Consider the following 23227-nt stretch of genomic DNA (forward strand, 5'->3'; position numbering starts at 1 on the left):
GGCAATGCTCAGGTTGAGCACTTTAACTGCACATTAGAGGCAATGTTGACCAAAACTGTTAATGACAACCAGCAGGACTGGGACAGGCATATTCCCAATTTTTTTCTTGCAAAAAGGACTGCCATCCATGAAACTACTGGCTACATGCCATTCTACATTATGTTTGGTCGTTCACCAGTGTTACCAGCTGAGATCATGATTGGTGCTGCAAGTGCACAAAAACAGTCTACAGTGTCTGACTTTGTGCGTTCCTTAAATCGTTCCCTGAAAACTGTGTGTTCCCACATTTGTGTAAGTATCAGAACTGCCCATCAGCGCAACAAAGCCAGATATGACCAACACACAACTCTAACGAAATTCACAATTGGAGATCAAGTATGGCTTTATTATGTTCCAGCCGTGACAACTGGTCGAACAAAGAAGTTGGCCTCCTTATGATGTGGTCCATACACTGTTGTTGAAAAGCTGAGCCCAGTAAACTACCAAATTTAACTGCTGGGGGTTCCCAATAAGATATTGATTGTTCACCATAATTGCCTAAAATATTGTTTTGGAACACCAACATCTCCTCCAGCCACTGCAGGCACCCTTGCCACTAGTTCTACACTTTATTCTGGTGTGCTAAAAGGCCAAGTTCCACAGGCTGCAGCTACACCACCTCTTCACCAGAAATTCCTACAAGGGACACCAGTTGTCCTGCTACCTCTGCTGCAAGCACCACATCAGTTGCAAGACCAGCTCCCCCTAGTACTGATCTGCCAACTGCTACTTCCACCTCAACAAGGCCTCAACATAAACACAGAGTGCCCTCCAGATTCACTGACTTTGTAACTGCAAGGACGCAAATATCTGAGAGGGGAGTATTGTAACACAGACTATAATTGTTATTATGTATTGTAGCAATGATGTAATGTTAGACACTTTTTAGATACAGTAGTCGCATTGTACATGTGTTGAGTACCAAGATAATACCCATGTTATAAAAGTTACAAGTGTCAGAACAAAGGACACATTGTAATGTATTGCCCGTCAGGCACCTGAGAGGATCACACAGTTGGTACAGTTGCAATAAATGAGAGCCATGAATCAGGGAATCTGAATGACAACCAAACAACAGAGACAGCAGAACTTTTATGGCATAGAGTTGTTATGGAAGATAACTCCACAAGTGAGGCACCTTGTCTATCTGGTCCAGTGTATTACAGTTGATGGAGTGAAAACCCAAGCCCTTCTGGATCATGGCTCTCAAGTGACAATTATTCAAAGACAGCTATTATCATTAGATAGGGCACACTAATAGGCTTGTCGTCGAGTAAAGATTAAGAAGAGGTCAACACCACAGAAGAATCATCAGCAGGAAGATCCTTCTCAAAAGACTGTGGTACAGCGACGTCAACCAGTGACGTCCCATTCTGGGAGAACAATCCAGAAGCCAGCTCATTAAATGAAGATAGATGGCCCTAGTGTATACCATCTTTAAAGAAGGGGGAGAGGTACATGAGCAAGTGTGAGAGAACTAAACTCATTGTATTTAGGCCAGTTATTTTATATTTGTGTCAAATAAATGATCATAAGTAAGTTTGGCATGACATTATTTACCCAGTGAGTCAGTTTTCGGTAACAAGTATCCTCGTAATTTTTAGAATACCATTTAACAACTGTAATCACTCATACTGTAACTGAACCTAAAGAATATGCATCCATTCCATTCCAAAATATGAGGGATGGTGCACCTTTCAAGTCAACTGAAGACACCAGGAAGGATGTGTATTATCCCCACTTTTACTCGTACGTATAGAGAGGTATATACACTTAGAAAGAACTACTATTGAAGGGATACTGACTCTGTATCCTAGCTGGAAGATGTGGGCCATAGGCGGCGGAAAGGGGGGGGGGGGGGGGGGGCTAGGGGGCTAAAGTCCCCCCCTCAGAATGATATCACAACGAAATTATCTTTCTTGGAGTGGGGCTGAAAACCGTGATAAAGATCGAGATACTCTAATAGAGCAATCACTCTAATAAAGTAGTCAGTGTGTAGCGAGTTATGTAAGGATTTTTATGTAGTTTATCAGCTAGAAATGGTAGCTGGTGAGGTGGAAAGCTCTTGTCAGTTGGTTGTGACCTTTTTTTTTTTTTTTTGGTCTCACCTTACCAAACTATAGAAATAAGTCTGGGTTAGCCCAGCCCCCCCCTCATATAAACTACTTCCTCCGCCGCTGATGTGGGCTACATTTTATTTATTTATTTATTTAATTATTAAGGCTTTACAGTACAAGTGCTGAAGGTATGTAGGACACCTGGTCCTACAGCCTGTTTAAAGTTGTTACAGAAAGTGTGTTTAAATAGGTGGAGAAAGGAGAAAAAAAATCCATGACTGGACCTGGGCAGCCTCAAACCTGCAGCCATTCGATTAATGCTCAAACATTTACAGAAGTCTGCCAGGTGATCAGGGTGTTTTCTCCTTGTCAATTTCATGTATATGTATCCATAGGAACTCTAGAGAGTGACTTGTTATCTTAAAGTACCCCATGTGGAACCAGATAGATATTAGTTCATTTATTAAGGCTTTACAGCACAAGTGCTGAAAGTCTAGGTCTTTATCCATTCAGCACAAGTGCTGAATGGATAAAACAAAGGGTATGTATGTTAGCACCCTTGCTTTATCCACATTGAGGCAACCTGCAACTTTAGGTATGATTTTCCTGGTTTTTGGAAACCAGTCAGCTTTTTAATCAAATAAAACAGTAAGCAAAATTTAAGTCTAAAATGAGGTGTATTACTAAAAGATAGTAACTTCTAGTGATCAAACTATGTAAACTGATTCTCTCCAGCACGAAATTACTTCTCCCAAGCCTTGAACATGAGTGCCTCTAAAATAATTATTGATTAAGCAATTGAGACTTCTGCAACTCTTTGATAATGCATTAAATCTTTCTGTAAAGACCTAGAGTGGTAAGATTTACAATTTATTAGGGTGATTTTAGTTAAAACAGCTGTAATTAAAATGTCTCAGAATGGACCCTGCCCCTGATTTCTGCCTTTGAGTTGGAAACCAGTCAGCAAATTTTCTAGAACTGCTCCTGTGCAACTTATTTTACTAATAAAGCCCTTGAAAATTTTGAATAACTAATTGTTTACCAAACTAGTGGGTATGGCTGTAGAACAAAAGTGGGAGTGGCTGCATCACAATAGTGGGTGTGGCTGGAGGTCATAGAAGGTCCACTTGATTGGATAAGAATATTAATAATCATGTAGTGAGACAGGTTGAAAGTGAAACTCTACAAAATAGAGGACAACAACTGCAAAGTACGTACCTGTTTTAAAATAAAATTATATGTAATGTAAATATGTATGTAAATAATATCTAATCCAAAACAGCCAAGCTGTAAAAAAAAAGAGTGCAGCCCTCAAAAAGGCTATGGTGAAAAAGATGTGAAATCCAAAGTGGCGGCCAAGAAATGGCTGTGATGGTAGGTTAATGGTAAAAATTTTAATAATGACAATTCAGGTGAATTTTGTGCCAAGACCAAACGGCACCAAAATTCACCTGAATTGCTGTTATTAAAATTTTTACCATTAACCTACCATCACAGCCATTTCACATCTTTTTTCACCATAGCATTTTTGAGGGCCGCACTCTTTTTTTACAGCTTGGCTGTTTTGGATTAGATTTCACTTCTTTTTGTATTTGTATACCCCAAAGCCGGCCTATGGCCGGCTTTGAGACTTTATTAACCTATCTTTTTTTCTTTACCACAGGAAAAGATAAAGCAGATGTACTTTAAATATTTCTGATTTTATCAGTAAATGTACAAATTATATATATAATACATATATTTATTACAGAACTCTCCATGGTGGTTTCTTTGTATCTGAAAACTCTACAAGGTGACTTCTTCTAGCTGCTCTCTCTACAGGGTGAATTGTTTGTAGCTGAATGATCTACAAGGTATCTTCTTCTAACTGATCTTTCTACAGGGAGATTTGTTTGCATCTGAACTCTCTACATGGTCGTTTCTTTGTAGCTGAACTCTCTACAAGGTGACTTCTTCTAGCTGATCTTTCTACAAGGTGATTTATTTGTAGCTGATTTTTTACAGGGTGATTTGTTTGCAGCTGAACTCTCTACATGGTGGTTTCTTTGTAGCTGAACTCTCTACAAGGTGACTTCTTCTAGCTGATCTTTCTACAGGGTGATTTATTTGTAGCTGATTTTTTTACAGGGTGATTGTTTGCAGCTGAACTCTCTACATGGTGGTTTCTTTGTAGCTGAACTCTCTACAAGGTGACTTCTTCTAGCTGATCTCTCTACAGGGTGATTTGTTTGTAGCTGAACTATCTACAAGATAACTTCTTCTAGCTGAGCTTTCTACAGGGTGATTTATTTGTAGCTGATTTTTTTACAGGGTGATTTGTTTGCAGCTGAACTCTCTACATGGTGGTTTCTTTGCTCTCTACAAGGTGACTTCTTCTAGCTAATCTTTCTGCAGGGTGATTTGTTTGTAGCTGAACTATCTACAAGGTAACTTCTTCTAGCTGATCTCTCTACAGGGTGATTTGTTTGTAGCTGAACTATCTACAAGATAACTTCTTCTAGCTGATCTCTCTACAGGGTGATTTGTTTGTAGCTGAATTCTGTATAGGTGATTTGTTTGCAGCTGAGCTTTTTACAGAATGGTTTCTTTGTAGCTGAACTCTCTACAAGGTAATTTCTTCTAGCTGATATCTCTACAGGGTCACTAGTTTGTAGCTGAATTCTCTACATGGTGGTTTCTTTGTAACTGAACTCTCTACAAGGTGACTTCTTCTAGCTGATCTTTCTACAGGGTGATTTGTTTGTAGCTGAACTCTCTACAAGGAAACTTCTTCTAGCTGACCTCTCTACAGGGAGATTTGTTTGTAGCTGAACTCTCTATAGGTGATTTGTTTGCAGCTGAACTCTTAACATGATGGTTTCTTTGTAGCTGAACTCTCTACAAGGTAACTTCTTCTAGCTGATGCCTCTACAGGGTCACTAGTTTGTAGCTGAATTCTCTACATGGTGGTTTTTTTTGTAACTGAACTCTCTACAAGGTAACTTCTTCAAGCTAATCTTTCTACAGGGTGATTTGTTTGTGGCTGAACTCTCTAAAAGGAAATTTTTTTCTAGCTGATCTCTCTACAGGGAGATTTGTTTGTAGCTGAACTCTCTACAGGTGATTTGTTTGCAGCTGAACTCTCTACAGGTGATTTGTTTGCAGCTGAACTCTCTACAGGTGATTTGTTTGTAGCTGAACTCTCTACAAGGTAACTTCTTCTAGCTAATCTCTCTACAGGGCGATTTGTTTGTAGCTGACCTCTCTACATGGTGGTTTCTTTGTAGCTGAACTCTACAAGGTAATTTCTTCTAGCTGAACTATCTCTTTCCATAGTTGCATGAACTCCCTACAAGGTAACTTCTTCTAGCTAATATCTCTACAGGATGAATTGTTTGTAGCTAATCTCTCCACAGGGTGACTTGTTTGTAGCTGATCTCTATACAAGTTACTTGTTTCTATCTGATCTCTTGAATTCTCTTCAGGGTGACTGCTCTATTAGGATGACTGCTCTATTAGAGTATCTCGATCGCGCACTTGCTACACCAAGTTGGATTTCGTGTTATAACTCCGTGGCTTTAAGTATGATTCTTCTACACCATTGAAGAGCCTTTCTAAGATGATGACTCCATCTTTACAACGATGTTCAAAGCATTACCCCAAGTGGTTTATCTGGTAGACGTGGTAAGCAGTCGTTTTTTATTAGCTAATCTCGATTACATAATTGTTAACACAGTTGGTTTTTTCGTTGTATCTTCCTGGTTTTTACCTCGATTTCTTTCAAACCACAAAAGGTTTGAGGTTCAATAGTTAACCTATTCACCCACCGATTTTCAGCTTCTTCCCATGCGCGGGTTTACTCTGTAGGCGTGACAACATATTGGTGTTATTTTTCGTGAATAATCGCTCATAACACTTTGCCTGTTTATCGTATTCCAGCCAAAGGTGGTACAGAGATGTGCCTTTATACCCCCTTCTGTGTGCCAAATTTCAAGGCAATCGGATATGGCGTTCGCATTTTATAGTAGTTTTTGTAAGTGTGTGAAAAGAGGAAGAAAAATAAGAAAAAAAAATGAAGAAACTAAGCCAATTTTTGAAGTCGCATATCTCGGGGACGCTTGAAGCGATTTCGCTCAAGTTTGGAATGTGGAGTGCTGAAGTTGGAGGACGTGTCCACAGCAAAAATCATCTTGTTTCATTAAGGCAGCACAGAGCTACGGAGGTGCGCAAATTGCATTTTCGTTCTTCCTGTTAATATACTTACAGGTGTTGCGCGCCGGCTTCTTAGGCAGCACGACACGCTACCGTGTGTCTTAGTAGATGTAAAATATGTAACTGAATTTTGGAAAACCACCCTTATGGTCACGCCTGAAACAATTAAAATTTTTGAAACTAGCATGGTGCTGTTAATAGCAGAAAGCACTTTTCAAACATTTTTATAAATTTTCTTGTAATTCAGGGTATCTATGGTTTATTCTACCTTTAATTGGGTAGGAATTTAACGGCTTCATAACTAAATATTTAATGTGTCAAATGCGCCCATAAGGGTGATTTTCTAAAATTTGGTCACATATATGTATCTGTTTTTGTTACCTACACATAAGCAGACAGCAAATGACCGTGTGATACATACCAATATACTTCACCAAGTTTATTGTAGCCTTCTTTGAATTAGAAAATTTATAATTTCTTTTGATGTCTGGAGGCTTAATAAGGTTACTATCTAGACATGCGGTGGAGTTACTAACTAGTTAGTGACCTGTGATCTATATACTACATTCATCAAACCCTTCAAAAAGTGTTGGCCCATTCTAATTAACACATAATACTGTATATGGTATGTAATGTAGTAACCACAATGGGTTTGACTGGACTGTTAATAGTCTATCTGTTACAAATCAAACATCTAGATACTTCATTCTTAACTCTCATTCCTAACTTGCATTCTTCTTCAAAATTCCTTGACACCAAGCAAGTACACAATGTCTCAAGACTTACTTTGACCATTGCGGAACTTTAGCTGAATGTACTTGCCAAATCTACTGGAATTGTCATTCAATAAGGTCTGGGCATTACCAAAAGCTTCCAATAGTGGATTAACCTATAAAAGATCACTAGTATGAGTCATAAACACAATGTGAGCTTGCACCTTTATGATACTCTGTTCTAGCATTGTCTTAGTTTGGCCTTGACTAAGTTCCACCAACTGGGCAATGATATACTTGCACGACTCTGTCTTCCCAGCTCCTGACTCCCCACTAAAATAGGATCACAAAAAAACTCACTGTGTACAGACTGTGTGCTCTATTGGAGCAACTTATCATACAGCATGGTATAGTACTGCACATTAGAGATCATGCATGGTGGTGGTTGGCACTTTCTCATGAAAAAATCAACTAGAAACCAACGTCACAATACCTTCATGATGCCTTGGAAGTTTTGGTTAAACCCAAAAACATTTTTGATAAGTTGCTACAGAATTTTAATATATATATATATATTTAACAGAATTTTCTACTAACTGACTAACTAACTACCTGCCTGTCTGATGTGGGTAGTGCTAAAAGCTGGAACGGAACGGGACAAGCTATAAGTTGAAAATCGTTTTTTTTGCAGGTTGTACACCGTTTCCAACTGTCACATAGTAACTAGAACTGTGCTATACAATTATTTTTCTTCTACTTGTAGGCATGCTAGAAATTGCTCACTCAAAGTTTCTATTTAATGCCCACAGCAAGAACGCATTTTACAATTACCTATGCTGAAAAATGATCATTTTACCTGATAAACTATTGTTTTGTAAGTTTGATTGCTGGTATTTCCAGCTGTCCAACACTTTAACACCTAGTGTTGGGGGTGGTGGCAAGGGCAGTCCGTTTTGTAAGTTTTGTAAACATATAAGTCACAGCCACTAACATACACTGTGGTTAACTCTCGTACATTATTGCTAATGCTGGCAGACTCAGTTCAGAAAACTATCTTCACTGTTACTAAAGGCTTGGACATAACTAGAGCAGCTCAGGTATTATCGACCACCATGAGTTTTCAGATGCGATATTTCCTATAAGAACAATGAGAGCCAATCATTTATGATACTGTTATGAAGACCTATGACTATAACCTCCATGTATAAAATTTGAAAGGATCTGGTTATATCGTGTGGCTGCAGTGACCTTCGAAAGCCGCTATCCAAAAAAATGAATGCTTGGACAAAGTCACGTTCCTTTGGATGCCTCCATCTCTACCCTTCCCATGCAACTTATATGCCATTGTGTGGCAGTGATTGGTAGAGCTATCCTTGAGCTATCCCGGGATATAAGCAGATTAGATTTTTATCAACTACAATTGCAGCTATTGTCTTTTTCCCAGACATGGTAACTTGATGGATCGTTGGACACAAAAATGCAATTATAATTCCGGACTCAGCAACTTATTGTGATTACTTTGGCATTTTTCGAGTTTAAATATATCACTAAGTAAGAAACATTTGAAAACAGCTATTTAGGCACCTGTATAGTGATCTTTTTATCAAATTCGAGATGGAAATAATAGTTACGTACTGTAGCTACAATACATTAGGCCTAGAATAGCTACATAAAATTGCTCAAACTTATATATATTGAACTTATTTGAGATGTGGGAGGTCATAAATAAATCACAACGATGCAAAGGAGGTAGCCACTGCTTAATTGCTGTGGTGACTGTTCTATTAGAGTATACTAATTTAATGCAGTTTTACTGGTTGAATTAAGGTACCCTTATAGACATTGTCTGTATACGCATAAAGGTGCAATATTATTAATGAAGTTTAATTTATAGCATTGGATATACTCTATTAGAACATTCACCGAGGTGATTAAGCAGTGGCGACCCCCTGTGCATTTGTTGTGGTTTATTTCTGACCTCCCACGTCTCAAATAATTTCAATATATAAAATTATTAAGTTTGAGCAATTTTATGTAGACCCAACATATTGTAGCTATATGAAGTAACTACTATTCCCATCTCGAATTGATAAAATATCACTCTATACAAGTACCTAAATAGCTGTTTTCAAATGTTTCTTACTTAGTGCTATATATACTTAAACTCGAAAAATTCCAAAATAATCACAATAAGTTACTGAGTCCGAAATTATAATTGCATTTTTGTGTCCAACGATCTGTCAAGTTACTATGTCTGGGAAAAAGTGATAGCTGCAATTTTAGTTCATAAAAATCTAATCTGCTTATATCCCGGGATAGCTCAAGGATAGCTCTACCAATCACTACCACACAATAGCATATACATTGCATGGGAAGGGTAGAGATGGAGGCATCTGAACGAACATGATTTGTCCGAGCATCCATTTTTTTGGACAGTGGCTTTCGAAGGTCACTGTAGCCACACTATATAACCAAATCCTTTCAAATTTTATACATGGAGGTTATAATCATAGGTCTTTATAACAGTGTCATAAATGATCGGCTCTCATTGTTCTTCCAGGAAATATCGTGTCCGAAAACTCATGGTGGTCGATAATACCTGAGCTGCTCTATAACATGAAAATACTACAGTAGTTTACCTTTTAGAATGATAAGGAAGTAATTCTACTATAAGTACAGTAGAAGAAAACTAACTCTAGTACAATTCTAGTCACTATGTGGCAGTTGGAAGCGGTGCAAAGTCTGTTAAAAATGATTTTTCTACAAGGTATGCGCCCCAATTGGTTCCGTTCCGGCTTTTAGCACTATCCATACTGATGCTGTCAGGCAATCATAACTCAATAACAAGGATTCACTCTCTTGAGTGGTGTGATATGCACAGTGTGTACCAGTATGTATAAAGGATCGTAAATATACACTATGCGTGTTAAGTTTTGTGCTGTGTGACTACTTCCCTACTAAATTAACTAGAGGTAAGAAAAGCTAGACCCTGTGTCAATAAAATAAGATAAATATTCACAGTCAAAGCAAACATATTTCCCTAAACCAATGTGATATGCACATTACATTGATCACCATTTCAAGAATACCTACATCAATTCAACACAACAGCATTAAACATTATAACATACTGATATGTAACTATCTCAGCATAGTTCGCACAAGCATGCATCTTGAGAAAAAAAATCATAAAATTACGCATATCACAAAAAAATTATATGCATGCAAGTTTTTATTGAGCCATTACTCAAAGAAGAAAGACTCAAATTGATTAAAGGCAAGAGTTTATAATGGTGTAGGGAGAGTATCGAACTTTGCTATACCGAATGAAAAATGAGCCCGTAAAATAGCCCGCATATCTTTGTGTCCTCTCGTAAATCTGACTGCTGTTGATTTCCCAGATTTAACACATTCCTAGTTTGGTCGGGTGGTCCACATTGAATCCCTATGGCTAAAACCCCATCTAGACGTGTCACTTTCACTATCAGTTTCGAGAATGGTGACCATGATGAAATCTTGTATTAAGATGTCACATGTGAGGTTGATATCTATGGCTTTCCAGGTTAGTTGACTGTGTCTTTCTCTTTGTACCAAGTTCCTCAGCGCATTGTGCCATACTTTTCTCGAGTACACTGTTCTTTCACTCTGTAGCTTCAGTCTCTCAACATATATGGTACGCCCACTGCACTTATATTTAGTCACCAATAAACACAAATCACCAAGTCATTTGAATGATGCCATAGGACTTTAAGGGCTCATTTTCACAGGGTATAGTGTAGTTTGACACTCTCCCTACACCATTATAAACTCTTGATTAAAACTATACGTCTTATTTGTCTGCTCTCAAAAATCTTTGTTTTGTTTTTGCAACCCCAATGGTATTCATGTCATGTGCATTGGTTTACAATGTGGTAACAAAATCATTGTCAATGAATGTAAAGGCCTGTAATTTATTTTCAGCACAATCGCTGTACAAATTGATTTCCTTGCTCTTCCCACTGTCTATTGCTATAATTCCAGAACTACTCACCACAATAGCTAAAACTTTGGTAATCCATTCCTTGGACACTGTAGACAATGCTGAGAAAAAATTGGAGGTTGTGCAAACTAATTTGCCGTGATGCTCACATATATCAAATACAGAGCATGTGTCATGCAGGTAAAAAATTGACTCCTTAGCAAAAGCCAGTTAAGTACATCCATTTTGTAAGTGCACTAGCTGACGTGTGAGTATAGTTTGTGTGCTAGTGTGTGTGTGTGTGTGCGTGTTTGTGTAGTGTGCATTCAAGTGTAGTGCATATACATGCATGCATATGTATCCCTTAGTTACCTGATGACACAACATTGGTGCTTGTTATAATTGACCATCTGATAGTAAGCAGCATTAGATACGGCATAGATGTGTGGAGGGTTCTGATTTCTTGCCACATTCTTGTACTTGGTCATGTGCTATAAACAGAAAAACACCACAAGGCAATCAGTCTCCATTCCTTAAGACCACACAACAACACTTGCCATTACCAAAATCAATAACAAATAAAAATCTCTCCCAATACACAAAGGAGAAGATGTAAAAGCTAGAACAGAGCCAAGAGGGTGCCACAGTATGCCTAAGGAAAATATTACTTGTACACCACTCTCAACCATTACACATCAGAACTAGACTTACACTATTACCTACAGCCATTTTGGAAATCTTCTACACCAAGTTTTTATTTAATACCCTGGGAAATTCTATCATATGTCCACCAAGTAGCATGTATGGCTTTTAAAATCCTTCTAGAATAATTGTGCTTCTTAGTTGCTCTAATTAACAGGTAAAGTACTATTTCAGTGTGCATGCAAGTGTTATATAACTATTAGGATTGATAGCAGGGAGGACTAGTGGAGACTAAGAAGTTGAACGTGAGCCCCTTCAAACTGCCATGCTCAATTTCACACATATGTGTTCTACTGTTCTGAATGGGTTATTTCAGTTGTGGTCATGGCCACTTGACACTTTCAAGTGAGTAATCATTAATTATATCCCCAAACTGACCTTCTTGTGAACTCCATGCAGCCCAACACCATCACAATTATAGTAATACATTTTTATAAAACTAACCTTTTTGTCATAGATGGATAGTTGCTTGAAGGGGTCAATGGCCACAAGAATATCACCAACATAGGTCTACAATGAGCAGTATATACAGCATGTGATAGTTCATACATATCAGACACACTTGATTCTTCACTATACACATTGCATGCTTCAGTCACTCCTACACAATTAAAACTCAAATAAAACACTATGATAGCATTTAATCAAAACAAGTTTCTGGGTTAGATATGCATTAGACTATGTCATGCATTGAAGTTTAGTCATTAATGGGGTATTTAAAAATCCAATAGATAACCGTGAGTATAGGCATCTTAACTGATTAGATAGCCGTGTCAATTTTTTTCATGTTTGGTGCAAAAAAGAGTACTGAAAAAATCAACTCTTGTTGTAGTTGTCTGAATTTTAGTTGATAACCTCTAGCTAGTGTTCCAGAAGGAACAAACAGGAGTTAAAGTCACCTTCCACAAATTTATAGATCAAGATCAAACTGGACTAAGTTCTATTGTCTTAGTGCCGAAGTTCCATTTCAGTTCCTGAAGCATGGTTGTTACACAAATCAAGTAGTTTTTTTGCTGAAGGCATTTATATCAGAACTCGTATGTGGGGACCAGATAACTGATGTGTACTCAACTATAGGTCAAATATAACCTTTGATTCACAGCTGTTGAACATTGCTTTAAAAGCACTTCAAACTGAATGTGCTTTGTTTGGTGGTAACAGAGTTTACTCAAGGTGAGATTATTCAAAATTGTGACTCTAAGATATCTACTATATAGAGAGTTAACCATATTAATAGGACAGTTAATAATGGTATAGTCTGATAAAACAGGTGATTATTTGTTTGTTACAATTAGATCAATGTTCACATTTTGATGATGTGAAGTTAAAGATATGCTATAACTCAACCCTTAAACTATAATATACTTGCCATATTAAGAGCTGACTAGCATGCAACAAAGCAAAATGTTTGTCACCACCATAGGCTGTAGTACATGTTTGACCTACAAAACTTGGGAGTGTCACAGAAAGATTACAGTTGAGGCAACTACGCCTTTATAAGGCAACCTGTCTATAGCTATGAGGTTCGATCTGCATCATAACTAGACAGATGTTAAGCAGCATCATGGGGCAAGCTTGAGTTAGTATTTGACTAATTGCAATTTTATATATGTGGTACGCTGTTAACAAGCAAGGCTAGCTAGTAACAGCACTGGATTTAAGTTTAAATGCGTAGAATGTGTTATTCTAATTAATGTACAGCTGGAGGAATGGTACTAAGCTAATTATACATAGCAATTACAATTATCGCTATAAGAGGTATGTCTGTTGCAGATTCCAGTGGGATAGCATCGGATTTAAAATGCTTGTGTATCATGTTCATCATCCTCTGTGAAATGCCAAGGATTATATCAGGCTGAATCCACAAAGTTATGATCATGTTCTCTGGGATCACTGGAAAATAGGAATCATCTCTAGAATCCTCATTATTGAATACTGCACCCACAAAAGTGTGACTGGCTCTTCTTAGTTGGTACTCATGCAATACAGAAGAAATAACTACATTCAATGGCGATGCTTTCTATGATACAATAAAATAATTACTACATCCAAGACGATGTAATTTGTAGATAACGTACCAAAGTGCAGTACAGAAAGAGTGTCAAATCAGCAAGTTGATGTGCACATGCATAGAACAGGTATTTTTGTTGTCGCACACCTAGTATATAGGTACACGTATACATGTAAGGGCTTTTGAAGATGGCCTTGAAGAGAGCAAGCAAGCAACAGTTCACAGAATTGTTGTTGGCAATGTTTCACCTATTAAAGTCAGCCTTAAGTGCGTAGAAACGGAATAATTTGAACCAAATCTTAGTGACGGGAAGAAGACAAAATTTCTAAGCCTAGTCTAAATGGAGGAAGCCTACAAAGGACAAGAGGTTGCAGTGACCAAGTGCAGTGTGAAAGTGGGCTAGATGATGCATTTGAAATACTCACTGAAGAAATTTACTGCTGAAGAAATCAAAAAAATTAGCTAAACATTACTGGATAGGTGAAGTCAATTTTTAGCTGTAAAGAAGTTAAAGGAAAATGGGGTACTGTATTAATCGTAAAAAGTAAGAGTAGTTTTTGCAGATAAAACTGATTTATGCAGAGGTGTGGCTTGGGAGGAACAAGTAAATGTGTTGAAAGAAGAAAAATTCCTACAGATCAAAGAATGTAACTGTTAGGTCATTTAAAAGTATGAAGTATGTCTCACTTGGGAATAAAAGTGAAATCCAGAAAGTAGCTAGATGGGTGATGTGGTGAATAAAGATGTATTTGATGGTAGCAGGCAAGTTAAGATTGTTGAGGGAGAAATGGTGGCAGTCATTAGCATTGAAATGTATGCCAGCTGCAGAAAATGAAATGCAAAAGTAGAATGCAGTGAAGATATTGCACTTTGTACCAAGTGCAATATGAAAATAAAAGTGTCAAAATGTGGTAAAAAAGCTTTTGCACGTGTTACTGTTGGTGTTCTTGTTAGAAAGAGAACACAAGGTCACCATTATAATTATAGCAACATTATAGATTGTAGTATATATTATGGTGGATTGTCAGGTGGTAACGTAGATGTGGCACAGCAGTTGTTATTGGCACCTATACTACATCATACTGTCAGCTGCAGTGCTAAAGACACTGTGTCTAAAGTTACAAGATCTATAGAGTTTACCGTGAAGTGTCTCCTTAAATTGCTGGTGTTATGAAGAACTGTATTCAATGATTACCAGAACTTTTAGGTTAAACAAGTTTTATGAACCATTTAAAAGTGTATATTAACTAGATAAATAAGAAATTGAAAAATTTTAAGAGGGAGAATAGGGATCGCTGAAAAACAACAAACCATGAAACAAGAAGGGATCACTTGGGTGGTATTGTAAACCACAAATTCCTATTTTGACTCTCTGTCATAAATCTTTCATTACATGCTTTGTCATTTTGAAATGAGTCAAAATAGGGATTTGAGGTTTACATTACCACCCCCAGCAATACCTTCACATTTCATGACTTTATTAGCAATCTCTATTCTCCCTTTTAAAATTTTCAATTTTATTTATCTAATTTATGTACTTCTCATTAATCCAGTAATGGATTATGGATTTGTTTTATTGATAATGAAGACTGTTGTGAATAGCGTAATTTTGCATTCAGCATAGTAATGTCGTCAACATTTCAGTACACAATTGATGCTGATCAAATTGCATTGTGCATACAGAGTCTCCTAATATGAGCAATGTACATTATTAGTGCCTTTAATAGGTGCCAAATTCAGTGCAAGAATTGTTGTTATCAGATATACACTTGACTGCATTATTAGAACATTTATGAGAATGCTCTATTAGACTATTTAATCTGCCTATGTACAATAATAATGGAGCAAAAAAAACTACTTTGCACTGGAGTCTTCAGCACAGATTAAGTTTCCTGGCAATTTTATTAGCAACAAGCAGCACACACCAGAAAACCTAACTCTGTGCACAATTTTGTATGCTTTGGCGAGAGGTTCATAACCCCCTTGAAATTTCATACAGCCCTCTTTGAAATATTATTAAAATCTCTGATTTTGAAATCTGAAATCTCTGAAAATTGTTGTAAAGTTCCACATATTTCCTGTATATTTTTGTATTTGCAGCATCGTGTATGCTATGTCCACCATCATCACAACTCTTGTGAAGTTCAAAAATCTAAGCTCGAGAAAGGATTCCATGCATTTCCATATACTACATATCATGTGATGCTACTATTCTGGATATCTAAGATTTTAAATGTTTTAAATGCTGTGAAACCTTGCCATAAATTGCTTGAAATCTTGCCAAATCACAAAGATTTGAAATCCCGTACAGGATTTTTCAGAGTTGCGGACCCCCACGTTTTGGCGAGAAGAAACAGCCCCATTTTGGGCTGTTAATTACAAAATCAAAAATAGGTCATGGAAGTGCATAATGATCCATTCAGCAAGCTTTGCTACTTTTTATCCCAGCATTCTCCTTGTAAACTTCACTATTCCTGTGAAAGAATGAACAATAGTAATAATACTGGTGCAAAAATAATTTAAAAATTAAAACATGGGAATAGACATTGCTGAAAAAGTAAAGAAACAAGAGTCAAACAAGCCAGCATGTTAAACATACAGAGATCTCTATTTGGACTCAATGGATATTTGTGTTTATAACATGCTGGCTTGTTTGAATCTTGCTTCTTTACTTTTTTCAGCGATCTCTATCCCCATGTTTTAATTTTTTAAATTATTTTTACACAAATTTGTTTACTTTTTATAAAAAGTACTCACATTTTGCCTAACCCTGTGGAAAAAATTGGTTCCTTTTGATAGTGGACCTATACTTCTTCCAAATTAACTTCTAAGGCTTCTTTTGTGGTTGAGGGACTTCTTAAGGCGGTGTTTAGGTGTGACATGTGTAGGATTTTGTCAAAAACATCTGCGATCTCTACTTATGAACCACTACCGTGGTTCATGATGAACAAATGGCAATTTTGTCTAAAATACATGTACTGTTTCCTTTCCACTTGATACTTACTTATGGACCAAAACTCATTGCAAAGAACCACTGGAGGATTGTTTTGAGTTGAAGGATGCTTTTCAAGGTGGTTTTTAGGTGTGCATTCTATTAGCATTTTTGCAAAAAACATGGGTGATCACTATTATGAACCCACTATTGTGGTTTATGATTATTTACAATATTAATACAGATAAGAAAACAATAATAAGTACCTGCCTATGGTTACATCAGTTATTATTAGCAAAGCCCACCAGGGGCAACACGCTAGAGGATGCTGAGCATGAGTCTATGACACTGGAGTTGGTAATGGTAGGCAGCAATCAGGTATTACTACTAAGTTTGACAATCTTGAAAAGTAAGACGAGCCTAGCAATTGTTCTCAAGTTCTATTTTGAAGTGTAGGCCATTTAAGATAATTTTAACATTTCTGTGATGCTATCACAGTTATGGTTAGATCTATGCCATGGGTTTATTAAAACAAAGCAAGTGGTGCAGTATTGAATCATTAATACTTGTCTGATGATAGGGGTCCAGATGGCTGAATAATATTGTAAGAGCAATTGTTTGTAGACAAGTTCTTTAATTTCTAATGGTTTATTATGGAGGTTTTCTTTTAAGAATCCAAGGAGTTGATTTGTCTTGTTACAGGTGTAATTGATATGAGGATCCCATGATAGTTTGTGGTGGAGATAGATTCCAAGATAATTATGTTCTATTTTGCATGTAAAAGTGCTCTTGTTGTGAAACCCATCATCCAGTCAGTTGCCCACTTTGTTAATGAATTTGAAGTATTTGATGGTCGTGTGGTATTTTATGGATTTGTAAACTAACATGCACCCCACAGTAATCACCTCAGCTCCGCCTTGGCAATTACTACATCATTCCTTCTGGGTTGTTAATATACACCGAAGAATCCTAGCACTGCATGTCTTACCTATACATGTCACATCACAAACTATAACTTGTACGTGCAAGCATGAAGAAAGGATTTAAGCTAAATGGTGTTGTGAGAGCTGAGTGCTTATAAATGCAATATAATGAGTGCATCTTCTTCTGGCATTTTCCCTTTGTCTTCTTCCTTTATCTTCCGTGCTTCATCCATTACAGTGCATGTTCAACAATCTGCTTATTAATGAATAATATAATTAACTAGCTATATAGCTAGGTTTGTTGAATGATTTGTACATTGCATTTATACTTGCTGTGCGAGATCTCCTAATCAAACTTAAAATTCTTAATTTTTCCTTATACTCTTTTTGCTATTATGACTCGTGAACCCAACCATACTGCATTAGAGCGAAAAGAATGGCGCCAGACTTATTGTTTCGTCTGAACATGTGCCCCAACTATCAATTACTGAAATAGCAAAGTGGCCATTACACTTCGTTTTCAGTTACTGAGGATTTCATGTCCGTTAAGAAATTCCATTCTGCGATCACGTATTGCATAAAGAATAATTTCCATGTAAAACTTTGTTGTTGCGTAGTACAGGATTTTTCAACAAGCAAGAAATTCACAGTATGTTCAGCCCGTTCAGTTACACAGTATTCCAAATGAAGAACACTAGGAGAAGGACTTCTGCCAGTCACAATGGAAAACTCGGACTATTTCCATCAAATGTAGGGAAGCCTCACGCGGCGCTACCACGAATCGATACCTGTCTAGTCTCACGTAGCCAGACCGCTTTTTTTTCTTTTGTGTGGGTGTCAGAAAAAAAGGGTGTAGTACACTTGCATTAAGAAATCTGTGTAAGTTTCACTGCAGTCAGAGTGAATGTTGATTGCTGCTGATTGGTGAAGCCCTAAACTTCTTGATCTGTTAAAAAGTGCAGCCTGATCGCTGCTTGCATTGCAGCTGAAGGGCATGCGTGACGCTTTTAACAGGTATATTTATTTATTAATGCTTTACAACACAATTGCTGAAGGTCTGTAGGACACCTGCTCCTACAGCCTGCTCAAAGACTTTAGCTACAGAAGGTGTGTTTGAAAGTTGGTGAAAGGAGAAAAAAATCCATGACTGGACCTACGTAGCCTTGAACCTTCAGCCATCCGATTTACGCTCGAATGCTTACAGGAGTCTACCAGGTGGTCAGGATGTTTTATCCTTGTTATTTTCATGTAATTATATCCATAGGAATTCTAGAGAGTAACTCGTTATCTCTAAGTACCCCAAGTAGAACTAAATGGACACTAGTTTATTTATTAATGCTTTACAGCACAAGTGCTGAAGGTCTGTAGGACACCTGGTCCTACAGCCTGCTCAAAGACTTTAGCTACAGAAGGTGTGTTTGGAAAGCTACAGAAGGTGTGTTTGGAAAGCTACAGAAGGTGTGTTTGAAAAGCTACAGAAGGTCTAAGAAGTTTAGGGCTTCACCAATCAGCATCAATCAACATTCACCCTAACTGCAGTGCAACGTTATACAGAATTCTTAATGCAGGTGTACCAGACGTTTTTTTTCCCTGACGCCCACACAAAAGAAAAAAAGCGGTCTGGCTATGCGAGACTAACACCTGTCACTGCCAGCAAAGATAAATGGAGGGCACAGGTAAGTCCATTAAGTACTGTGGATTTCATGTCTATTGGAAATTCCGTACTGCAATCGTGTATTGTGTAAGGAATAATTATTTTGAGATTGCGTAGTGATGGACAATATGCATTGTATACGTACTGCGGTATGCCAGTAGGGCTGAAGCGACGTCGAACAGTGAAGAAATCAAGTCTGTACAGCCTTAGTCATTATCATCCAGCAGGCAGTTAGTTGGCTAGTCAGTAGCTAGATGATTTTTTAAAAACTTTTTCATAGCAACTTAACTAAGGCACTTTTGGACTTGGCAATACCTAACGTACTTTGATACAACTCTCTATTTTACTTCTTAGTCTTTTCTTGTTCACATGTATTTGGTGACTTGCTATTGCTCTCTGTCCATTCTAGTACGTGCACGTGTATTCTCAAACGACTCGCAAGAAAAGAGCTTTCTGTGTCTTATCGTATATTTTTGTTTAGTTTCCAGTGTAATTGGTCATAATTGTTTGCGTACGGTCGATGGCACAAAATTTACGTGGGCGATTTGCCAGAACAAGTGTTAGGCGCAATCTGTGAATTTGCGCAGTTAATAAATTGCGCTGCGCGTTTTGAGATGGGCAACTGTTGCACCTGACCTATGGAATCCACAAACATTAATGCACAATTTGTTCGCATAACTAGACTTCACCATGTCAGTCGTATCATCATCCAAACTAATCATTCCACAAGAATGACAATAGTCATCCAATGTTTCTAAATAAACAAACATTATCTGTTAATGCATGTGACACATCATAACTCATCGGTATATACAACAGACTATGAAAAGAAATTCACTGATTCACCAAGAAATCCAACTATTCACCAAGAAGGTTATTTAAACTAGAACGAAATAGATACATTTTACTGCAACATGAACAAATGCATATATGTTTACTTAATGGTACAAATGAGTACACAGAATGTGATGATGTTTATCGAACTCAATTAGTAGGTGCACAATTATAATTTTTGTGGCATAGTCTAATGTATTTCAATACATTATGTAGACTAGTTGAGTTTCACTCAGTGGGTAGCTAATCTGCACAAACAGAGTAAAGTAAAATAGTTAATTGATACAGGTGCCAGTATTCATGCATTCATCTGAATGTGTCCTCAACAATAATTAGGCCATTACACTTTGCTTTCAGCTATGTTCAGCCAGTTACACATCATTGCACGGGAAGCTCCTCTGCAATCATTCCGGTTGTAGGATACTGTTCTAATTAGTGCACTAGCATATCATGTTTGGTGTATTTGTTATTAATGATATTGATTATTTCTCACACTAGTCACTACAGTAACGGAAAATGTAGATAACTTCTGTTACACATGTAGGGAAGCCATTATGTGGTGCTAGCTACGATAAATCAATACCTACCACTGTCAGCAAAGATACACAAAGGAAAACTCAAGTATAGGTCCATGATGTTTGCATTACAAGTACTGTGGTATGCCAAATTAAGGTACCGAACAATGTTTTACAGTGAAGAAATCAAGCCCACAGCAGGGGGTCTGTTCCAGGTAGTTGTAAAGCTGAGTACTGTGTGCAAAACACACATATGACCTTACTAGGGGGTCTGGAGGTATGCCCCTACAGATTTCCTGTGAGATCACTTACTGACTCCTCTATTAGAACAAATAACTATTCTATTAGAGTGTCTCAATCTTTTTGTAAACTAATATATTAGAAAATTGATAGGTATAGGCTCCATAAATTGATAGGTGGTTGCTATGCCTATGGGGATCACAAAGGTTTGGTCTCTTGCAAAAATATCAGCTAAAATCCAGCCTGACTTGTCCTTCACAACAGCTTGGCATTATTACAAACTTGGGAACCGGACTACTTGTTCAGTATAGAATATTGCTATATAATTAACCACCCATCTCCACAATGTCCAGTGTCTTATGACTAGTGGCTGTGATGCTTGAGAATATGATAGCATACATAATTGACTATACTTCCATACCTCTGCAAGTATTTTCATGTCCATTTTCAATTGAATGTACACGCTTTACTATGTCTTAAGATTTCTCAACTCTTGCAACTAAACAATGGTAGCCAAAGACAGTTTTGACATTCTCATTCTGTAAATTACAAAAGTTTGTAAAGGGCAGGCACAAACATAGCCGGTTTAGTTTCTTACCTTTTGTTTGGCAGGCAAACATAGAACATCTTCCAACTTCAGCTTTGGGTAGTTTAACAAAACAAACTTCCTTGCTTTAGTAATGAAAGGGTTCTAACTAGAAATATTACTTCTTCAGTTCCACTACATTCAAAACGTCTGTTATCTTCTGCATCTTCTCTTCCGTTGCTGCTTTGCTTTTGGAGGTGTGATTGGGATCAAGATATTTTCCTCTACACTGAGAACCTTCGAAATAGCTCGCTGTGGCCCTCTTTCGACGCCGGTATCTCTAAACTCATAGTGAACTCACAACTCGTATAGCTAAATTGCCACGAGGAAATCTCGTGATCCAACAATTGTGGGAGTTGAACTCTGTTTCATGCTCCCACTCTCTGCAGTTTGGTCTGTAGTCTGCAGGGCTTTCTTGTTAAGGCCCCTGTCCGGGGGTTTTGCTGTGTGTATGCTGGCGGTCCATGCGGTGTTTTTGTAGGCCTGTGTAGGCTCTGTAGGTTTAGCTGCTTTTTCTTTCTTCTGCTTTTTGTCATTTATAAATTAAATTAGGTTTAACTTCTAGCTAGAGATCGGGGAGGATGGGAGTGCCATTAAGGCCGGAATAAAAATTATAAAAAATAAAATAAAAACTATATAAAAATTAAAAAAAAAACAATTGGAACGACAGTAGGTCGGCAACCAATACAACAACTGTGTGTCGCGTCGCAAATTCACAGATTGCGCCTAACACCAGTGCGCATAGGCCTCGCTCAAAGTAAATCAAGCACGCCCCAAATAAATCTGGTTCGCCCCACTGAAATAAATAGCTAAACTGAAGCGGTTCGGGTATTCGCTCCGAGCAAGACACTCAAAGCACCCTACGCCTATACTTTTTAAAATACAGTATGTCTCGGGAGAAATAGCACTCTGCAAAGACCTCGTCCTGCAGTATTCCTCTTGACACACCTCTCGAAAAGTAGCTACCCAGCACGAGGGGGTGCATGTCAAACCGCCCCGAGTGCTGTGACACACAAACATAGGCAGTGCTTTAAGTCTGAGTGTAGTTAGGGTCCCCAATGAAAAAATCGACTTTCACCAAACAGTTTCTTTACTACTGCAGGATACTTAGCTCGTTATACTCATATTGAACCACTACAAATCAGAAGCCGCGAGTCTTTAGATTGAGAAATCGGCACATCGTATTTTCGCGTATTGCGTAATTTGCAATAAAAACATGGAATTGTAAGTGCAGCTTTTTGCAAAGGACTGAGTCGAACTTTCTTATTAGCTGTATGTTATCTTAAATTGTTGTGCTGTGCAAACATGCATAGTAATGGGTAAACGTCTAGCCGGATGGCTTACAATGGCTCTTTTTTGTGTCTGCAAAATCATGAAAATGTGTTTGAGTTGCTCTGGCTCCTACCACGAGAGAAGCCAGATCTTCCTCACAGCATGGTCATGCAACTGGATGTTCCCTCAGTCTATAATGCAAGTTTGAAAAGAATCCCAAACTGTATGCTATCTGGCTGGTGACGACGAAATATTACGGTGATTTTGCGAAAAATAATGCAGCCCACTGCTTGTGCAATTTACTAATTTAATTGCAACAATAACCATGCACTTACACTTTAAATTATATCAAACCGGATGGCACGAAGCTGCAGCTGCTTTGGTGGCAGAGATCGCCGACGTCCGAAATTGGCGATAAAATATTTCAATATCACCAGCCAGATAGCATATACATCCTAGGATTCCTGTATAGACTAAGTAGGCATCCAATCGTGTCACCGTGTGGTGAGGCTTCTCTCGTCGTAGATGATAGTGCGTTCAAAACAATTTATTTTACGATGCTGTTTTGAAGAAAGCAACCTTGTGCAAACAATACAGCCA

The 23227-nt window shown here is 37.7% G+C and overlaps 1 protein-coding gene across 1 annotated transcript in view; it reads right to left on the bottom strand.

The window, feature by feature from the left end:
• Window positions 1-23227, bottom strand: part of LOC136265006 (myosin-IIIb-like) — a 120443-nt gene that overhangs the window by 90555 nt on the left and 6661 nt on the right. Inside the window, exons 2-5 of the mRNA XM_066059767.1 lie at window positions 12105-12170; window positions 11331-11449; window positions 7225-7333; window positions 7074-7176 (exon numbers count right to left, since the gene is read on the bottom strand). Of these exons, the coding sequence (XP_065915839.1) occupies window positions 7074-7176; window positions 7225-7333; window positions 11331-11449; window positions 12105-12170 (397 nt within the window). The remainder of the gene's footprint in view (window positions 1-7073; window positions 7177-7224; window positions 7334-11330; window positions 11450-12104; window positions 12171-23227) is intronic.

The sequence above is a fragment of the Dysidea avara genome, chromosome 8 (assembly GCF_963678975.1).
Source record: "Dysidea avara chromosome 8, odDysAvar1.4, whole genome shotgun sequence".
Lineage (NCBI taxonomy): Eukaryota > Metazoa > Porifera > Demospongiae > Dictyoceratida > Dysideidae > Dysidea > Dysidea avara.